At 40.1% G+C, this 21,395-nt stretch overlaps 1 protein-coding gene across 7 annotated transcripts in view; it reads left to right on the forward strand.

The window, feature by feature from the left end:
* The window catches only part of LOC148648748 (partitioning defective 3 homolog B-like), a 319,671-nt gene that overhangs the window by 163,370 nt on the left and 134,906 nt on the right, over positions 1-21,395 (forward strand). For 3 of the 7 annotated variants that reach the window (XM_088606610.1, XM_088606608.1, XM_088606607.1), the window contains exons 13-16: positions 621-753; positions 7,267-7,402; positions 8,091-8,170; positions 14,706-14,750. In XM_088606610.1, the coding sequence (XP_088462736.1) occupies positions 621-753; positions 7,267-7,402; positions 8,091-8,170; positions 14,706-14,750 (394 nt within the window). The remainder of the gene's footprint in view (positions 1-620; positions 754-7,266; positions 7,403-8,090; positions 8,171-14,705; positions 14,751-21,395) is intronic. The other 4 variants (XM_088606611.1, XM_088606613.1, XM_088606609.1 and 1 more) reach the window with 3 other exon arrangements.

Genomic DNA, 21,395 nt, shown 5'->3' on the forward strand with positions numbered 1-21,395 from the left:
GTTTTGTGCTCTTTTTGGGCATTTGGCATCCTAGGATCAAACTGTTTTGTCTTTTTTCAGACTAGTATTTTCTCCTGAGATTTTACTCCTGCCCAGGTGCCCAGTCATTTGTTCTGTGAGGCTTCTGGAATCGGGAATGTCTTTCCGTGAAGATTAGCGAGCCCTTCAAGGTGTAGAGGCCGTGCTTCCAGTCTGGAGCACGTCGCAAATTAAATGCTCCGGTCCTAAGCTTAGCCCCATTTAACAGTGCGTGCTTTTCCACATGGCCAACCTGTCAATCAGTTCCTCACAGTTTGGCACAAATTAGAAGCCTGTCTTCGAAAAGTCTCAGGATTCCACATGTATTCAATTCGGGAAATGCACCGGCTCCACGCGGAGCTCCGAGATCTTATGACAGCTACTGGCACTCCTCCAAAATTTGAAGTATAGATGATTGTGCCAGTGCACTGTAGAATTTTTACACGATCATCATTGTTATTATTTGCTGATCAATATTTTTGTTTTTTACTCCATATACCCAGGCCCTGTGTCATCCCCTTTTAAGGGCTGCAGTTCACCGTGTAAATTTGAAATGGATCTTTTTTGATCCATTTATTTGACGTCTCGTCTTTCCTGGATAGGAGGGTCAGGAGACCTGGGTGGCTCAGAACCGTGTCGCGGACGGCGATCAAGCCCAGCAGTTTGCCAGCAAACCTGCCAATGGTCTCATGCCAGCTGTGATGGTTCCTAACAGTATTTATGAAACAAGACCTGGTGAGTGAGCTTTTCTATTCATGATGCTTTTCTTTTCTTTCTGATTAGGCCCTTTGAATTGCATTGTGTACAGTGCCACCCATGGATACCTGCTCTGCATTTTTTGTGCAGGACATGCAGCAGAAATGGAAAAACCACATGCAAATGTATCAGTATGTTCAGATCACACACTGTTCGAAACCGGGAACCATGTTTTTGCTAGGCTTGTATTCTGACTGTAGTGCAAACTTTTTCTTGAGCGTTAAGGATTCTCTTGTCATCACCAGCAAAGGAAAGGACATATGGTAAATGGGTTTCAAGCAAGTAAGTCTTAAATCCCAGGCAATCTTAAATTGCAGGCCAATGACTGAGATCCTACATAAATATATAGGCTGTTTTTATGTTCCATCTGTGCTCTTAATGACTTCATTAAATCAGTTAATATCTTGATTGGTCTAAATGACCAGTCCTTAGCCAATGTGTATATAAAGTAACTTAGAATTAACCAGGGTTGTGTTTTCAGGCCATGGACTGAATATTAGTATCATACGTGTACAAAGGACTTGCCAATTTATTTTTCTTAACCTTAGGATTTGCTTTAAATGTTTTTTTTTTCTCATGCCAAAGTGTCATTTTTTGCCCCATTCAGCTTTCTCTACCTTGTTTCTGAAGTTTTGCATCGTTGCAGCCAAAATCCCATCCTCCATGCACACTGTATGTGACAAGAAATGTCGCAACGTTGATCGTTGCAGTAGAAGCAGACCCACACCAGTGAAGATGATAAATAACAATGAGTCCTTTTTTGAAGACCTTGCATTTGGAAAAAAAAAATGATGAGTGGGCCTTGTTAAATTCTGCTTATTTCAATACACATTAGGGATGAAAGAATGCTCTCTACGAAACCCTACCCATAATAATTCCATTATCGTGTTGTTTTGTATTCAAACTGTTCTTCAAAAATTCCCAAGTTAATACTCTCTTGCATTAGCTTATCGCAAAAAAAAGCCCCAGTTTACTCAGATTTGATTTCTTGCTTGTAAAACGATACACATTTGGCACAGTTTGTCATGATTCAGCTGTTTCAAACGACTGTTCACAATGGCCAGAGAACACATGCTGTTCATTTTCATGAGCTAGAGTTTTCAGACATGCAAAATATAGTCTCATTAAACACATCCTCTGCTTTTGACAAATAACTTCTCACAAGCACAGAATGCAATTGTAGTTAAGGCTATATGTGTCCCACTCATTTAAATTATTGCATCTCTTTGATAGGATTGCCGAAGCACCCTGTGGTAACAAAACAAATAGTATTTTACAGATGCCATTGTACAGCTTTTATCTGCTGAGCGGATTTGACCTTGAGACCATTATTCTGAATAAATATAATGACGCTTTTCATGTATTCATATGTCCTTTACTTAACTTAGCATAACATGCTGTGAAATTTATTCTCCTGTTTTCCAATATTTAAATAAACAAAATGGCCTTGCTTTCAAAAGTGTGAAGACTACTCATACTGTACTCTTTGGAAAACACTGGTGATCTTTTCCACAGCTTCCACTGTAATGTGAATTTCTAGAGTTTGGTTACTTAAGCAGTTCCATGTGCTCTGATGTCACCTCTGCCAAGTGCTATGTGAACAACTTTGAGTAGACCACCATCTACAAGGACAACCAGTTATTATTAATTAATCCCTATAGGAACCTATGGTATATTATGGATATCTATCTACTGTATATATGAAGAAGCTAATTGTCATTACTTACAGTAGGTGTTAATTTCTGTAAATGTATTTATATCTCATGAATGGTTTTGTGAAAGTTTGCTTTCTGGAATCCCTTTCTAAGGTTATGTAGTTGCTTATATGCAGTATGTATTCTTTTATTTGTGTGTTCACATACAACAGCTATTTGCTGAGCTAGATTTGCATTATATACAGTAGTCTACCTGTGACACCTGAAGAAGGCTCCACGGCCGAAACGTTGTGTTTTCTCTCTTCTTTTTTTCAGCATGGAATAAACCTATTACTTGTTCCATATACAGTAGTAGACTTTGAATTTTGCAGGAGGTTTCGTATTTTGTTCTACGGAAGTGTCCTGTGGGACACAGCGTTTGGAGTAAAATTTGTGCATTTTTCAAGAGTTAAGAAGGGTATTCCAACATAGTGGTGCCTATTGTTAATTGAGGCAAAGAAATTGTGACAAGTGCTGTTTCCAGAGATTGCTACAGACAGAGGGCAAGGATTAAATTGCCCTGTACACAAGACAAAAGCCTGCAACATCTCATTGTAGTTGTAATTCTGCTGGGTGTTTCAAAGAAAACACGTTGTGACACTCATACAGCTTTCAAGGCACTGTTCATAGATAGAGGAAGCTTACTTTGTGAGGCTACAAGAAAGTAATTGTCTAGATGTACAATACAGTATCTCGTAGAAGGACTGATCTAGTGCTGTGCATTTGTCTGAGCAGACGTGTAATAGAGGTGGAGTGCTTTGTGGTGTGGGCTACCCAGATGGTTTTAGAGATTGCATGCTGCATATTTGTGTATTTAATAAATCATTTAAGACAATTCAAGAGTGCACTACTACCAGACGCAATAGAGACAGCTGTATGTTAAAAATCGAATTGAACTGTTCATAAGGGCAGGTTGGTTCCTTGGTACCCTGGTTAATTTCTACTCTGGATTTGCACTATTTGACCTGCCCAAAGTTGCCCTTCAGTTCAACAGGAGCAACCTTTCTGCTTTGCAGTGGAGTTACTGGTGCAGAATGACCACCATGCGTAACCGTAGGTGGAGCTGCATTTCACTGGATGAAGTAAGTCCCCTCTGATAAGTAAAGCACTTAAGTCATTGGGTACGCTTTGTTTAGCTTGCACATGATCTTTAAACGTCTTATGCGAAAGGGAGTGTGTGCATCTCGTTATATCTCCCTCTGCAGTGGTTCCTCTCATGCATGATCCAAATTAAAGTTGTTTTGCTTTGATAGCAAAATAGGTGTAAAAATCACTAGTAGAGAGAACAAATCAAGCAAGCATACCTTTACAGCTTGAAGTTAATGATGGCACTCAGTTAGCAATTAATAAGTTGAACCTTCCGGTTCCTGCTACGAAGGCACCTTGCCTGTGCTGTTGGAAAAATGCTATTTATTATTCAAGGCAAGTGCCCTTCTTAAGCAGACCCTTTCTGTTGACACAGGTGTGTGTGCGATTAATAGCTTTGATGTGCTATAAAGACACATTGATTCTTTACGTTCAGGAAAAGTGTTGTTTTTGGAAGAGACAAAAAACTCGCTGGCTAACTGTCTGTGAATGAGTACCCACTAGCGTCGGATACTTCTAAATGTTGATGAGAATTTCATTTTCTACAATGCTTTGCTTTAGATGAAGATAGATAGGCTTTATCACGTATTCAGAAGAGTGATAAATCACGTCCAGACTGCAGAGTTTTGTGCTATATGAGCAAATGAGGAGCGGCTTGGATGTTTAATAATGACCAGCCATCTGAAACATGATTTATATCAGGAAGAATTATGATTGTTGCTGCTTGTTATGATGTAAACAGTACGTCTGTTTATCATTTGTGACTTCAGCCACTAAATACCCAATAAAACTGAAAGTGTGCCTACAGATCAGGTTTTTTTTCTCCAGCATATATCTTCATCTTGACACCGATAAGCCAAATTGATGAAAACACATTTGCTGGCTGGTTTGTTTATATTTCTCTGCAGAAGCCTTATTTATTAATTTTTACATGCATAACCTGTATGTGTGTATATAGGGAAACCTTTAAGGCCGGAGTCGTCCTCTTCTGGTTTGTATCTGCAGGTGTTCAATCCTTAATGACCCAATCAGACACTGAAGGGAGGGGTCTTGCTCCGTTACAGGAGTGTCCTGTCCTGATCTTGGAGGACCAGTGTGTCTGTAGGTTTCTTTAAATCAGCCAGACCTAAAGAGCTGGTAAAAGGTGTTAAACTGGTTTAGCTGAGCCAATAACCTATTAGTTTAGCAGATTATCCATTTAAGATCTGTGTTGGAATGAACACCTACAGACACAGCAGCATTGCAGGAACAATATGCCCCTGCTTTGAGGTACCCCTGAGCTTATTAAAAATGAAACAGGTGATGTGGCCTGAGTACACGTTGCAGTGAATGAGCACCTCACCCTCGTACCAAGAGCCTTGTGAGGATCTACTGTAATAGAGATAATAAAAGCCCCAAATCTGTATGCTGTTGTTGATGTGATGTGTTGCATCACAGGGCCTGATGGGGGGCCGGGCTCCCTCTAATATGGCATGGCTCTGTGTGTTGTTGAGATAAAGTCCTCATCTCCTGGGAGTCATTGGATCACTACACAAAAGAGGCATTTTCCAATAGTTACCGGGGGGTTAAAAAGAACCAGGACCTTTGCTTTGTTGGCTATGTCTTGCATCACCCCCATTTGAATGTGAAAAGGTGCTTGGTGGATTCACTTCAAAGAAAAAGGATATTGAAAAATACCTTTTATGTCCCTTATTGATTGATCAGAATATGGGTAGTGCAAAATGTAAACATATGGAATATTGCACAACGCAATCACTAGAATACAAGGCATACTTTAAGCTTGTAAGATAATAAGGCATTGCTGTTGTTGATGTCCTGTAAAGGCCTGCTAAAGATAGTCTACTAAATAACACAAACATGCTGTGAACAAAGAAACTAACCTTCTAATTCTGGCATAATATTCTTACATATTTAAATAGATTTTTATTGGATTTATAAATCTGCATTTATATCGATGCATTACAAAGCAAGCTTCAGATAGTTAGCCTGAGGTGTTTAACCCAAATACTTTCATTTGTCACCTGGGCTTCCCATTGCATGTCTGTACTGTACATCACTGCTAAACGTTTGTGCGCACTGTGGATGGGCACTTCCCAGTATCAACAGCACACAAGTGTTTTGTGTACAAATGTCACAAATCTCTGGGTTATTTACGTCAGTATCTTCATTGGTGGTTTTTTTTTTTAAATTGATGTACTGTGCTCGCCATTTTTATACCCGTCTCGCATGAGACGTAATTCTAAATCGAAATAAAGAAATGAATAATCAGTTCTATAGCTGATTGTTCCCTTACTTTCTGAAGCATGCCGAGAGCTCATTCTTCTGTTTCGGTATCGCTTGACACTGTAGTGTTTGCAAGTGTGGAGGAGATTAGAGGATCATCTGTGAGCAGTGACTCTAATCCCCAGTACCATTAAGTCGTATCTCCTCTGACATTAATAAATTTATGACCCACTGATAAGCACATGTACTAAAGCATGGCAAATGTTTTAAAAAACAAGTTATAAGCTGCTTTTCGTGATTTCTGAACTGTTGTGCATCATAAACTCTAAATTGAAGTGTGAAGGCCCGCTTATTCCATCTCTCTGCAATTATCCGTTTTTCGAATGTTGTTGTGTTTTCTATATTAATGGCACTCCACTAATTAATGATGTGATGGTAAATCCGTATGAAGACAAATCTTAATTGAGAAGCTGCGGACTGCAAATATCATGGGTTCTTGGAAATTTACAGAGCTTGAGAATCCAAAAGCGTGAGGTTATCATCTGTTTTTCTAGGACAGCAGTTTTTAGCATTTTCCTGTCAGGCGATATACCATGTTGAATCAGAAAATAGATGTGACAAATCCCAACACAGGAAACCAGCCTTTGAGGCACACTACTGGCAAAAGAGGAGTCAAAAAAGTTCAATCGGGCAACTTGATTTTAAGATGGTATGCGTGTCACGCCTTTTAACTTTCTCCTCTCAACCCCCAAGATAAAGATTGCTTTAATTGCTTATTTCAGGAAAACTGGACAGATGTATTAATAGAAATTCCATCTCGGATTTTTAAACTCTGTGGTTCCTCTGACAGAAGCAGCTTTACTGAGCAGTTCTGACATCTGACATTGTGACCGGGAGAGGAACACTATAAAATGTCAGGGTCTGGAAATCGGGAGGGAGCTTTTAAGAGCCTCCCAACAAGTAGAACCCCTTTCCAAAGGCCCTCAATTGCAAAAAGCGATCATCGATTAATATATGCTGCAGGCAGAATAAAGCCAGGTTTTCTCTGTTTAAGTGCTGATAAAACAGCTCTATCTCATCTGAGAAGCAAGTGACTTATATCCTTGACATGCAGACTAAAATGCGCTAAAAGGTTTAATCTGATTTCAAAGTCCTATCTGTATACTGTATGTATGCAGAATACACAAACGTTTGTCTTTCTGGATTTGTGGGTACAATTGTTGACTCTCATTCTTTTTTTGAAACCTTACACAGGGAAAAAGCACACAACAAAACAGTTTTGACACTTGCGTGTTTTTGAGAAGATGCCATTTACTTTTTAAAATAATTTGTCTTGTGGGGGGGGGGGGGGGGCTTATCATCCTCTTGAGGGTATCTGATCAGATTCGGTCCTCACATGTACAGTAGTAATGCCTGCACATGCACACACGCAGATGTGTGCATTGACATATGTGAGCTGCATTTGAGACCTTGCACATTCTCTACCTAGCTCCCAACCAAGTGATGAACGGAGGATACAACACGGAGGAAGAGGAGCGTGATGAAGACCGCCCATCTCCTCCCATCCATCTAGATGCAGATGCGCTGAAGGCTGCAGGTTCTCAAAGGTCAGATCAGATGAAGAGGTATATGCCTTCCTCTCTTGCTGTGCTTGTTTACTAACTAAGCAACAACTAAGCACTTGGTTCAGGTGACTTAATGTGTAATAGTGATCTGGAGGTGGATATCACCCTTTGCTTCGTGATCGTAAAATTGTGGTTTTAAGCATTTTTTTTAAGCCACTCGGCCATCTACAGTATATGCTGTATAAGAGTTTTAAATTTGGCGTTTGCCATTTCTAAGAATTTAATTGTCATGCTGGAGTCAAAACTTCCATTTAGAGTTAGTTGGCCGTATTATGATGATCTCTCTGACGGTTTCTTTGGTCAGAGAAGGATGATCCAGATTGCTAATTTCGGTGTATTCATGCTGTACAGTTGCTCTGTCATGAAGTCTCTACCTGGGAGAAGCCTGGTTTGGTAAATAGGACGCAGGAGCTATAAAATCTGATTTGGACTTGGTTTCAGAGCTTACTGGGAAATGATCTGGAAGAAAAGCTGGAGACATTTATACCGTTATTTAAAAGAAACTCGTGAAGAAGACCCAACAGCCAAAACGTTTTTTTTTTGTCTATCTTCCTGCATGGAATTAGCCTTTTACGTGTTCCTTTTCCAGCCATGCAAGCTGACCCAGTGCCCCTTTCAAACATCTTTACTGCTCACCTGCTTTATTCCATTTCCTTAATGTTTTGTTACCTCTGTTACCTTGTTACAGTCCTGAGTGGCAGACGAGTCCAAACCTACAAAGGGAGTCTGAGCACCGCAATGTGAAATCTTCCAAAAGTATGGACCTTGGTAAGGACAACAAGCATTTGAGATACGGATCTCCATTTTTCAGTAAAGAAGTGTTTTTTGTTGTTGGGTTTTGATTTACTTACCAATACCAATACCTGTCAGGTGTATGGAAAATACCAGACGGGTGCCGCAGACCGTGAAAGAGTGTAAATAAAGTGTGAATGTATATATTTAAAATATTCAGGTGAGGAAAATATTTAATGAGGCAGCAAATGGAGTTTCAGGGTTCTGCAGCTTCAAGTCGTGTTGAAAGACATTTTGGGCTTTGTCTTATGTCTAGTACTTCAGACACAAAACAATCTGATGAAAGTATTTTTCTATAGCTTTTTATTTTAGAGGAAAATGGGGAAAAAACACTTAGGAACAAAAGTAATCTCTTTTTGATATTAAATGGCAACTGACAGACGTAAGTGCATGTTATATAAACCCAGATCAATGCGGCACTCAGCTATAATACAATTAATTTGTGTTGGACTTTAAAATAAAGCAAATTTAATAATGGAGCTGGGGGAGTTCAATTTGAGCCGCATTTGATCCAGACTAACAACAAATCTGAATTGCATGACAGCATTTTAACAAACACTTCTGTGTGTTATTCTCCTTAACTCGGTTATCAAAAAATGTCAGGAAGCTAACAGGAGTTTACAGGAAGCCAAATCGGCCCTGTGGACAGACAAATTGTTCCAAAAATTCTGTTCTTTTTTTTTTTTTTTTTTAGTGCTTAAGGACAGTCATTTTCTGCACAATGCTTTGGAAGAACTTGGGGATCCTGTGTAGGGCAATTATAAACAAAGCAAATTAAAGCTAGGCTTTGAAAACACATTCTGTTTTGTTGTTTGAAGTTGCGTGTGGTATTTGAAATGAAAAGTCTTAATTAGGCGAGGTAGCTATATACTTATAATCTAATCATTTTAAGTGTTAATTTGGAATCTGAAAAGGAGGTTTCGGCTTGGTCCTAGGTTTGATTCAGGGCTGAGGGGGTTCCTGTGTGTAGTCTCCAAGTTTTCCCTGTGCTCAGTTGCATTGTCTTCAGGCTTTCCAGTTCACTCCCGTCTCCCAGACACTTGCCAGCTGGAATAACTGGTGTATTTAGAAATTGTCAATGTGTATAAGTGCAGCAATGGAAAGGCATCCCATCCAGGGTGTAGTCATGCCTCGGTCTCTCAGGATTGCGGCACGCCTCACCCGACATAAACAGCTTCCTGATGATGGATGGAGGATTATTTATCACACTGGGTCTTTGGCATTGCTTGTATCCAGAATCCACAAAACAGGGCCCTTAAAGCAAAGAGATCTATCCATCCATTGCTTCTTTCAAATTAGGGTCACAGGGGAGCATCCCAGCAAGTGGCAGGCATAAGGCAGGGTACACCCTGGACGGGACGCCAGTCCATCGAAGGGCTGACTGATGCACACACCCTCAGGGCCAGGCGGCAGTTAACCTACCAGCATGTCTTTGAACAGTGGAAGTACACTAGAGCACCCGGAGGAAACCCTTGCACACAGGGAGAACATAACAGACTCAACACAGATAGTTCCCTGGGTCTGGAAGTGACCCCAGGATTCCAGTGCTGCGAGGCAGCAGTGTCAACCACTGTGCCACTGTGCAAAGACCTTTTTGAGTTGGGGGAAAAAAACATTGTCACACTGTTGCATCCAACTTGAGAGTCAACAGTTGCTTTTTTCACACATTTGGGATGTTCTGCTTTCTGTTAACCTCTGATTTCCATCCCATTATGACTATAACTGTGGATGCTTCTGTGAAACTTTCACACATTGCCCGTATGTTCACATTTATAAACCATCTCCCTGCTTTTTGTATTTGTATAAATGCACAACAGGCAGGATACATGTGTACAGGTTTGGTGCCTCTTTCTGAAAGAAGAAATGTACAGGGTTTAATGTTTGATGCAGTGCTTTTGTTTGAAAGTAGAAAAAAGCTTTTATAAGGAGACTGGGAGCCAGCAGGAAAGAGACTGAAAATGCTAGAAGTTGGTAGTCATTCGTTTTATGGATTTGATGGTTTGATTGCTCAAAAAATTGAATGCACACTATAAAATTGAATACTGCAGCACATTTCCAGATATTAGCTAAGGATGACCCTATTAACTTTTTTTTTTTCATTAGAGACAGAGTGAGGAATATCTCATTTTATTAAAACACTGGATGCAGCAGATTTTCAATTACAGTTCATTAGGTTTCCATATTGGGTTTCCTTCATCGTGATGCATCAGCAGGGCGACTGATTGTGCTTCATTACCGGGGACATGTCTCTCACTTTTTATTTCAGAAACACTTCCTAGGAAATGAAGTTTTGGAAGGCCATCGGAAATTGATTATCTTTTGGCCTTGAGTTTTTGTGTATAAACTCCTGAAGGAACAGTCTGGCTTTTGCACACCACGCTGCCAAAAATAGCACAAGTTGATGATAGATACTGTATGTGTCCGAAAACGTACATTTGTAAAGTGCTATGAAATACCCCCCCCTCATCTGCTACTCCTGCCTGCTTGTCAGCCTGTGTGTCTAAACCTGTTATCTGTCCATCTGTCTGACTCTCAGACGTAAGGAATGGCATCTTTCACATCCCGTGTCTTAATTTAGTCGGTTCAAAAGACACTACAACTGTTACCTGCAGGAATGAATGAGCCCTTGGTTGAGATATTGTCAAGTAAAGTTTAACAGTCTTTCCCATATATACTCTTTATACGGGCAATATATATAAATATAGGAACAAGTAAAGGTTTATTCCATGCTGAAAAGAGAAGAAAAGAAACACAACGTTTCGACTGTGGTTGTTTGCTGCCCGTTTTGTTTTGACACCTACAGGCTCCACAGCCGAAACGCTGTGCTTTTCTTCTCTTTTCAGCGTGGAATGAACCTTTACTAATAAGCCTACGCCTGCTGACGCGGCTACCTACTTGAACTACTCATGTAGAAATATAGTTGGACAGGGGATAATAGTGGTATATGTCTACAACTCTGTCTGGCTGTTCATCTGTGTGTGCACATGGTTTTAAATTAAAAAGTAGTAACATTCCATTTAAATTTAACAGTGGTAACATGAGTAGTAAAGTAAAAAGTAGTAAGGTTATCAAAAGGTAACGTCTTTCACTTATCAGTGGAAATTAGTTACGGTGGTGAAATTGTGGAGTTCTCTCACAAGTAGACCGTGAATCTGCGAAATGTAGGGCTGCTGCCAAAAAAAAGCTCTCCTAAGCATCCTGATAACTTGTCTCAGTGCTGCGTTATCGAGCTAGAAAACCTCTCGAGATAAGAACTTTTTTTCTTCCTTATCCAAGAACTGCAGTAATGAATTCTGTAATATATTGATGTTCACATATCCATCTCGGTTCAAATCAGCAGAGGAATCCTACTCCGTTGGGCCCCTGAGCAAGGCCCTTAACCCCAGCTGCTCCAGGGGGCGCCATATAAATGGCTGACCCTGCACTCTGACCCCAAGCTTCTCTCTCCCTGTCTGTGTGTCTCATGGAGAGCAAGCTGGGGTATGCAAAAAGACAAATTCCTAATACAAGAAATTGTATATGGCCAATGAAGTGATCTTATGTAGATAACTCTGCTGCAGAAATCTCCTCCAGGCTGGCTTTGAACATGTTCCAAATACCTTAACAGGGACACGGCCCCTCCGTCTGTCCAGCAGGGAAATAAAGCACCTGTCCCCATTTGTCCCATGCGTGATGTAGATTCAGGGTGGAGCAGAGAGCAGAGGGAGGACGGGTAACAGCACAAAAAGCCATTAGGGCCGGCCAGCATGCAAGATTAGGGCAGTGCCTCCTCAGCAACTGCTTAAACCATTGATTGGCGTCGGCCACAGGATCTTCTTCCATCCATCTTCTGCTGTGCTGAATCCATCCCTGCTCTTCAAAGGGAAAACTAATCTTCTGGGACAAAAAATGTCCACACTGTAAATCTCAGCTGAGGGGAAATTAGGTAAATTAAAGAGCTAACTTGCCAGATAAAGGAAGAATCATAGACGTCCCTTCATGGATCATTCCAAAGAATACTTATCCAAGCACATCCTCAGCCTGCGGTTTATAGGCACAGCATTTTCACTCCATTTAATTACTAAAGTAGATTTATGTTGAGGACCTTTGTTTGGGACTTTTTTTGTTTCCTTGGTGGGGGTCATCAGATTTTTGTTTTCAGTTATAATTTGATCCCTGTGTTGTACTCTCCCTGTCCCTTCTTGCCACCAGTGGAAATGAAAGCCCTTTTAATCCAGTTCACACATAAATCCCCAGAGTTTGATTAATACAAGTTGCAAAACTTGGGAGCCTCCAGAGAGGTACAGTACTATGCAAACTGTAAACGTTTGCTTAAGAGAAGTAACAAGTTCCATAAACAGACTTTATTGAATAAGAAATTGATAGTCGAGTCGAGAATGTACTGTATGCACTCTGTTAATTAGATGTTTCACCTTGGCATTTTTGTTCCGTATCATCTTAATCTGTACCTGATCTCCAAATTGTGGGGCGAAAAATGACTAAATTCTTGGACACGAAGCCGATGGTTTAGGATTCCAGAAAATCCCCTCTAAACTGGTAAGAACTCAGCCACCCAGCCAGCTGTGAGAGTAATGGGACCCTGAGCTTGAGGGACTCCGAAATTCAAAGCAACAAAAAAGGGTGAAAAATCAGAACCCGCTTTAATATAAATCCCACTAATTTTGAATTGTAGATTTCATTTAACACGGACTTAGAGAGCCCCTAGATGCCTTTTTTTGACTCTATTTCAAAGGACTGGAATTTCAAAGTGACTGTTTTAATTTAAACAGTCTCTCTTTTTTGTTAACCCTCCTTTTGGATCCCGAAAAACCGCGTCATTTGCAACTATTTGATGCTGCTGTCTTTTTTTTTTAAACCGCCGAACGGAATGTGGGTGCCTAGTGACTGGCAAGGCTCGATGACGATATCGAGCTTAAAATGATCCCCGTGCGTTCTGGGCTTTTGAAGATGGAGAGAGGGAGGATGTGTTCTGGGTTTTGTTGCTGTGCTCCACTGCTGCTGTTCGCCAGGCAGAGCCAGGAAAGACCAACTGCTCCGTGAAACCCCCCTTCCGTTGTGCAGTCCTCAGAATGTTCTGGAGGCGAGGGGGTCATCTGACTACCACCGAGCGTTTCATTTCGTTTTTCCCTCCCTTCTTCTGGGAAATCGACCTCATAAAAAATGAAACAGATTATTTAAAAGAAATTGCAGTGTAATGAAAACCTATTATTGTGTCCCATGGTGATATTCTTCTGGCAGCTGTCACTCCTAACCCAGTTAAATCCTGTTTCTTTGGATTAGCACCGAGCTGTAATCCACCCTGCATTCTTCACAGAATACAGCCGTGCTGAGACACAACAATTTATTTTTGTGCCAAACTCCCCCGAACCAAAACACGAATGCATTGAGTGTATTGTTCCAGGGCAAACGTATACTGTACATTTACATTTGGATTTTACATTTACAGTTCTACATCCTGTATCATTTTGAATGAATGATGAATTGAAAAGAAACGCAAAAATGCCTTGCTGTAATGATCAGCCGTGTTCATAAAGATGATGGATCCCTGGCAAAGTCCAAAGCACAAAAAGGAGCAAGCACAAACACCTCTGCATTCTGTATTTGCTACCTTTTGAAATCTGCATCAAGTAATGACTTAATAAGTGTTTTGTAGTGTAAAGTGTATTCCATGTAAAGATGATGCCAATTGCAAATGAACCAGGGGGAACAAGTGGAAGTGCGAACTGAAAACAGGAGGCACTTCTTTACACCAAGGGTTGTGGGAGTATGCACCAAGCTACCCAGCCACGTTAGTTTATGCAAGTGAATATCTGGATAACATTCGTGGATCGATTAGCTTCTAGCAACCTAATAGGCTACATAGGCTGAATGGCCTCTGGTTTGTAACTTTTCTTAAGTTCTTATAATCCCTCCCCCCTCTAAGAAAAGACCATAGATATCCAGTTTTATTTACCAGGGATATTAGACTGCTGCAGGCATGTAAGTTTGTATCCACAGCCGAACTGCTGTATCATTCAGTAGCGTCTGTGCTCTGCAGGCGGAAGACTGTCCCTGATCTCCATTCTTAATTTGATAAAAAACAAATACCTCAGCATTAGCCGACTTTGCTCCACCTTATGTTTTATTTAACAGTTTACAAAGCAAGAAAACAGTGTGAGAATCCAGCTTGCATGCAGGTCACATCTCCTGAATGGCTGCCATTCACTGCTGCTACTTGAGTAGGTGCAAAAAAAAAAATATTTTAACTGGTCAAATGGGTGCTAGATTGACATTGTAGTCTAGAAACAGCAATTAAGTAGCGGAGAAAAGAGAAACTCTTAAAGGTTTGCTCAAAGTGAGACTCCTCCTTAGACTTGAAAAAAGGTTTTGCAGTTGAGTTGTATCGATCAAGGTTACACGTTCTGCCATGTGTCTGCAATTATCCATCGTTAAAAGGTAACTTGAGTTGAAAGTTGTTTTCTTTTTTTTTTCTGATCCGCCTGTGGTGTCCTCTTGCTTCTTATTTCTGCAGTGGCAGATGAAAGCAATGTTGGATCTTTGGCAGGGACGCAGTCAGGTAAGGAATTCATTTTTTTTTCTTGTAACTCTCGCGGTAAAGAAAAAAGCCCAGGCAAGGCAAGAAACAGCTGCATCCAGTTACCAGGAAGAGTGGTGATTGAGGAGTGCTCTAATTAATGCATGGGACGTCTCCAAATTTCTCTGTGATAAATTAGGACTTAATGCTTGGCGGCGCGCAGAGCGACATGCAAGCAGAACGCAGTCATTTATAGCAGTCTCTGAAAACTGCCCACAAGATGTAGTCTGGAAAAGAATAGGAAGGGAAAAGAAATAGCCTGCAATACTTCAGACTGTGCAATTTTTTTTTTGTCTCCCTCCGTAAGTCATTTGCAATTTAGTGCCACTGCTGATGGATAAACTACTATACCCTGACTATAACTCACGCTTCTGGCTTGAGGATAACCTACTTCTGCATTAATTAGAATTAATCTTTTCCTTTTCAATACTGCAGTAGTATACGTTATGCAGTAGATATATTTTGTGTAGACCGTATCTGTTTGTGTACATACTGGGGCCCTCCTGTGGCGCTTGTACCTTTTAGCTCTTAGCACCTGGTTCATTCTGGACTGTGGCACCTTCTGTAAGGAAGCGTGGTCACTTCATATCCACATCACTTTTCCCTTCAGCATCCTCCCACCTTCCAAAGGTGTGTAGCCTACTGTAAGCCAGTTAGTGTCTCTAAGCGCTCCCTGGTTGTATGAGCCCTGCAATGGACTGTTTCCAGGATAGGTTGCAGATTATTGTAACTCTCTCCAGTAGTAATCGTCTTTTTTATATATGCATAGATTGATATATTCTACATATTGAGCTTCCAAAATCTTTCCGTTACCTGGACAAATGTGAGGAAGAAACCAAACAAAGCAAAATTAAGTTTGAAAAGGTTCCTGTTATAAAGGCTTTTTTAAGGCTAGTATGTGGAGAGTAACAAAAGTGTTTGACGTTGCATTCTACAACTAGGTAGAATGATAATAAAGGAGCAGAGTTCTTTGTTTCTTTATTATCTGCAAAATGTTTTTCCAGTAATCCCAATTGTTAAAAAAAAAATGTCTCAGTTCAGTCTCGAGTTTTTAAATCCAACCCAACCTTATAGTTTTTTTCCCCCCTTTAAGAATATAATTAAGATAAATTAAAACACTTCCCACCCTTTTATGATGGATTTTTAATTGCTTTCTTCTAACCTCACCACTCGGTGTTTATTTTACTTTTTCATATTGTGCGCTTTTTATTGGAGTTCATTATTTTTTTTAAAGTTGGAAACCGAGTTTCTAATTGAACAGCCTCACAGACTGATGAATCATGCGGTGCTCAACTTTAAAATATGCGTCCTACTTGTCTGGAAAACATTTTGGGGAGTCTGGCACACATTTCCAGGCCGTTTGCTGTAGGCAAGTCATGCCTTGTGTAAGTGTTTCTTGGCGTATACCTCTATTGTGGCATGTGATCTTGCATCAGGCAATGTGTTTAAAAATAGCTTCATGTTGCAAAACTATAAAGTTTAGATATTTTATTTCCTATAATGTGTGTTAAAGAACACCCCTCCCAGCTAATCTAGTTAGTAATTTCAAGTTACTACTGTTTACTTGAATGGAGGTCATCATACAGTAGATGTGGTTTGATTAACATTTTCAATGCAGTTCACTTAAGATTATAAGTACACATCTCATGTAATTAAATATTAAGTGTTTAGAGACAGGTTTATACAATTTAAAGCACAGATAATCATGAAAAACCTGGTTTCAAGCAGGTGTGCTCAAACGTTTGACTGGTACTGTACTTCTGTTCACTTTTCATATGAACTAATAGCAAAGTAGTCTTGGCTTCATGTAACTGGTGGTAACTTTTTATAAGTAACTTAACGTTAACTCTATTCACATTTTACCTGAGCAGCATGACTTTAACTTAGTAGGCGTGAGGAGTTTCAGCAAGGTAAGTTGAATATTTGGATTGAAATTAAAAAGGTTACCCAGATATGAAGTTCTATTATTAATATTTGTCAATCTGCAGGGGCATTATTAGATCATATATTGCTTTTGCTCGTAGATGATGCTCGTTGATGAGTACTATGTCTACAGCATGTCTCTTTCTGGAGAATTCTCAGCATGGTATTTTTGTATTTTTCAGCTATATTTCGAAATGGCTGACTTTCATTTTTAATAATGTTTAAATAGGGAATAATATACATATTCTAAGGCACTGTAACATAACATGAGCATGTATTAAATATTTCAAGACTGCCAAGCTCCTTTGAAGCTAAAAAGTTTGCAGATGCAGCCCATTTTAAGTTAGTTTCAGTTGTACTTAATATGCAGTGCTATCGAATCGGTGAACAGGGCTTTGGCTGAGCGTTCTGTGCACTCAATTGTCAATCAAACTAACCTGTCACACTGTTCACAGTGAGCCTTCTCTTTATAATTAAAGCAAACTGTTAATTGCATGAAAACATGAAATGTATCCCTGGGAATGGGCATGATTTTGGTGTCTCCTATGTATCAGCATATTTATCTGCATTCTATAATACAGTATTTTGTTAAAGAAACTTAAGACATATAATGAAATTAACATTAAAGTATACAGTTCAGAACGTTTTGCTTAAAAACGTCATTGGGACCAATAAGAAAAAATCATAGGCTCCTAAAACATTCCAAAGGATCAGTAATGGGAGATCATGACAAGATAATCAGAAGTTGGTCTTCCAGTCTTTGGTTCTCAACACCCTCTAGTGTCGTTAACACTCATAACCCTTTGATGATGTTCCTGCTGCCGAAAATGAGGTGCAAGCGTCTGTATTTATCAGATCAAGATCTGCATCAGGGTTTCCATCTGCTGATGTAGAGTGCGATAGCTTGTTGGTGGTCTGCCACTGTTAGAGACAGCTACCCAAAGAGCCTAAGTGACAAGTTTGTTTGATGGAAACATCACTGAGGGCCGAGAAACATCTCCAGAATCCTTAACCTGACGCCAAACAGACTGGATGGGCCAAGTGGCCTCTTCTCACTTATAGCTCTGGCTTGTTATGTAACGCAATCTGATTCTGTGTAGAAGGACAGTCGTTTGCCTATGGTAGTGGGAATACTAGGACAGTTGCTTGATAGTATCAAGGTCCCAAATGCAAATTTAGTTAGAATACATGTCATGTCATTTACCTGTTTTATACCATACTGTGTCGCAGGAAGCCGGAGCCTACCCGGCAAGCAACAAGCGCAAGGCAGGGTACACCCTGGACAGGATGCCAGTTCATCGCAGGGCAAGTGCAAGCCAATCATACATGGGGACAATTTGGAGGCCACGGTAAAGGCAGAGGGTGGAAATTTGGCCCGGACACCAGGATAACTCCCTACTCTTATGGAGAAATGCCCAGGGATCTTTAATGACCACTGAGAGTCAGGACCTCGGTTTAACGTCTCATCCTAAAGACAGCTCCCACTACAGTATAGTGTCCCCGCCATTAGGACCCACACAGACCGCAGGGTGGGCGCCCCCCGCTGGTCCCACTACCACCACTTCCAGCAGCAACCATAGCTTCCCAGGAGGTCTCCCATCCAGGTACTGACCAGGCTCAACCCTGCTGAGCTTCAGTGGGCTGCCAGTTGAGAGCTGCAGGGTAATATGGCTGCTGGCAGTTAGAATACAATGCTTTTTATTTTCAGAAGCTGTGACTTCGTATATTTTCTCCCTGTTCGATTGAAGAACGTGACGTGTATACTCGCCGATAATGTTTGTTATTTTGATTACTTTCAATGACAATTAAATTTTAATGACTTCTCGGTAACTATAGTAGTAGGGGTCATCTGAGTCTTTAAACTGAACTCTCCCAACTGCTCTGGAAAATCTTTCACTTATATTTGTCTTCAGGGGCTGTATTCAGATCCAGGCAAGCTGTGCGCATGAGTAACTGTTTATGAAACATGCAGAACAGTAAACTTGGAAAGCTCTGTATTTAATCTGATTTTACACTTAATTCATGTTTGAGTCTATGGTTTAGATCCTTCTGTGTGGCTGATGGAGGTAACATTTTTAACCAGTTCATTTTATAAAAGAATCCGGATCTACTCTCCATGTTTTTTTCACAGGACTTCAAAATTGTTTCATTAGTTTCAATGTATATTGTATCAGTTACTGTATATCTCTATTCTGTATCGCTATTTCCTTGCTAAGTGTTTATGTCTGATTTGTCTAATAAAGGAAAGAAACAGTCAGTTGTTGGCTTGCCACGCTGTGATAACACAGGCAGAAGTGTCAGCGAGTGAACAGTTGCTTAATGGCTTTTCAGTGACTGTAGTATTAGACTTGGCCTGAGTCTTTAAACTGAACTCTCCCAGCTGCTCTGGAGAATGTTAGCTTTCAGATGTAAAGAATCAGACTACACGACATTATTAAAGCCCAAATACAGTTTCCATCAGCTACTAGTAAAAATAAAAGCCAGTGCAGTTTCAGTATAATAAAGGATTCACAGTTTACTTCGATTTTCTGCCAAAGTTTTGTTTTCCCCCCCCACCACCTGGTTAGCAGAATGGCTGTAGTGCTGGATGAAATGGGTCCCTTCCTGTATGTAGAGTGTAATTCTTGAGGATGAAAATCACTATATAAGTACAAGTATATTATTACTTTTCTTTTACTTTCTATATTATGATTGAAACTGGTCTCACGGAATGCAATTGGTTTCCTTTCCATCTGGGTATTAGTAACACGTAGCGATCTTGTTCTGTACCCTTTACAACAAAAGGAATTTTAAATGGCAGCATGAGTAATTGGGGGCATATTTCGTTTGCCTCTGTGATTTTCCAGCCAGTATAGTCAACAGGAGTAATAATATGTTTAATAAGACAATCCATTTTCTCGTTTTACTGATGTGCTGCCTAATGTTTATTGACAGTGCGCCGAATGCCCTGCTGACGTGGCGATTTCAATGGCACATTGCTTAATAAAGCTACAGAATACTTCTTTATGAGCTTTGACATATTTAATTAGCAGGATGGTCTAAAAAGCCTTGCTTTTTTATTTTAATCTTCCTAAAACCTCCCTGGCTGAGATGTAGACACATCGGCATCATAAAGCCATTTGCCGAGAGAAGCAATAAGGTCTCTATGCCGGGTGGCCGTCTCAAAAGTGCTTTGCTGGAACGTGCACCTTCTCCGAATGCTTTTTGTAGTAAATTAGGTTAAAACGACCTCGTTCTCTAAATGCTCGTCGAGCCCCCTTTCAAGCTATAGGAGTGTGAAGAATTTGTTCGTGGAGGCTGAATAACTCTGTGCATGTGGGTTTCCAGTAAACTTGCTTGAGAATGCTTGAAACGTGTCAGCAATGGGCACTTAAATAACTAAATCTGGCCCATTTCAGAGAGATGCTTCTGTTGTGGTTTGTTTATGCACCACATTCTGCTATAGATTTTAACCAAATCGCCCTCTGAGCTTTCTGAAATGCATACTGTAGGTATCTCGACTTTCTTGTTTTTGAATCCCTGCTTTCCTATTTAGAGGAGGATTAACTTCTAAACTGGGGAAAATGCTTACCTCCTGTTTTTTTTAAGCTTTCCTCGTTAAAGAGGATTGGATTTAAGTGTAAACTTTTGAGTAGGAGTTGGAGGTTTGTATTTTGGGCAGAAGGTTGTCTTCTTTCGAGCAGTTGAGTTCTTAAGCCAAACAAGGTTGCATTCTAAGTGAACATTTGGAGAGTATATCCCAGACCAAACATCCCATTAACATGCTTGGGCTCCCTGTGGGCTTTTTGAAGGAATTTACAAATGTAGCCACTGCCTGGCTGTGTAGGATTTCTTTGCTTTGAATTTTTCTTCTAATTAGAATGGAGTTTCTAGGAAAAGGAATCTGGAATTCCCTGACAGTCTTTGTTTCAGTAAACCATGCACAGATTTCAAGTTTATTGTAGAGTACTTGATAAAGAGCACTCTTAGCTAAGAGCAGGGCAGGAGAAGTATACAGTCATTCCAAATGTCCTGGCGTTTCATATTTTGTGCACTCCCTGCATAGTAAGTTTTGGGACAGAAAGATATTTGTCACTAATCCTAGAATCCAAGAATACTGAAAACTGTTTTTTTCAAGTCAGGGAAAAGATGCAGATGCCAACATTTTATGCTTGTGGTACAGCAAACATTTCTCCTCAGGGTAAAGAAGGCAAGATTTAGCATTCTTTTCTAAATGGTCTGATGTACAGGTTTTAAATTGAGCCTGGTTTTGTTAAAAGATATTGACTTAAAAGCATGAATTAACATTAACCACGAATTACATACAGCACGATTTCAGAAAATGCTTGCTCGGTTTTGAGATTGAGAAAATGAATAGCTCTTTGTATTTAGTACAATAATAGTTACTAGATATGTTTTTTTTCCTCCATTTTGTAATTTTCCATCCATGCCCATGTGGTTAGAATCTCACCTCAAATAAGAAAGTTGCACTTGTAATAAAAAAAGCGAATTCAGCAACTTATCTGCACAGTGTGTACGTCTTCATGGCTGATCTCCCTTCCTTTATGTTATTGATTGCTGAATGAAAAGCTAATCTTTGAGTCCAATTTAAGGAAAGATAAAATGCCTGTCTTTTTCCCTTTCCTGCTCTGAAATACAGTTTTACTTGTTTCTGTGTTGAGAAACAGTGTACGGTTGAGAGCATTAATGAGATAGGCCAATGGA

Source organism: Lepisosteus platostomus, chromosome 14 (genome assembly GCF_059453375.1).
Source record: "Lepisosteus platostomus isolate fLepPlt1 chromosome 14, fLepPlt1.hap1, whole genome shotgun sequence".
NCBI classification, from domain to species: Eukaryota; Metazoa; Chordata; class Actinopteri; order Semionotiformes; family Lepisosteidae; genus Lepisosteus; species Lepisosteus platostomus.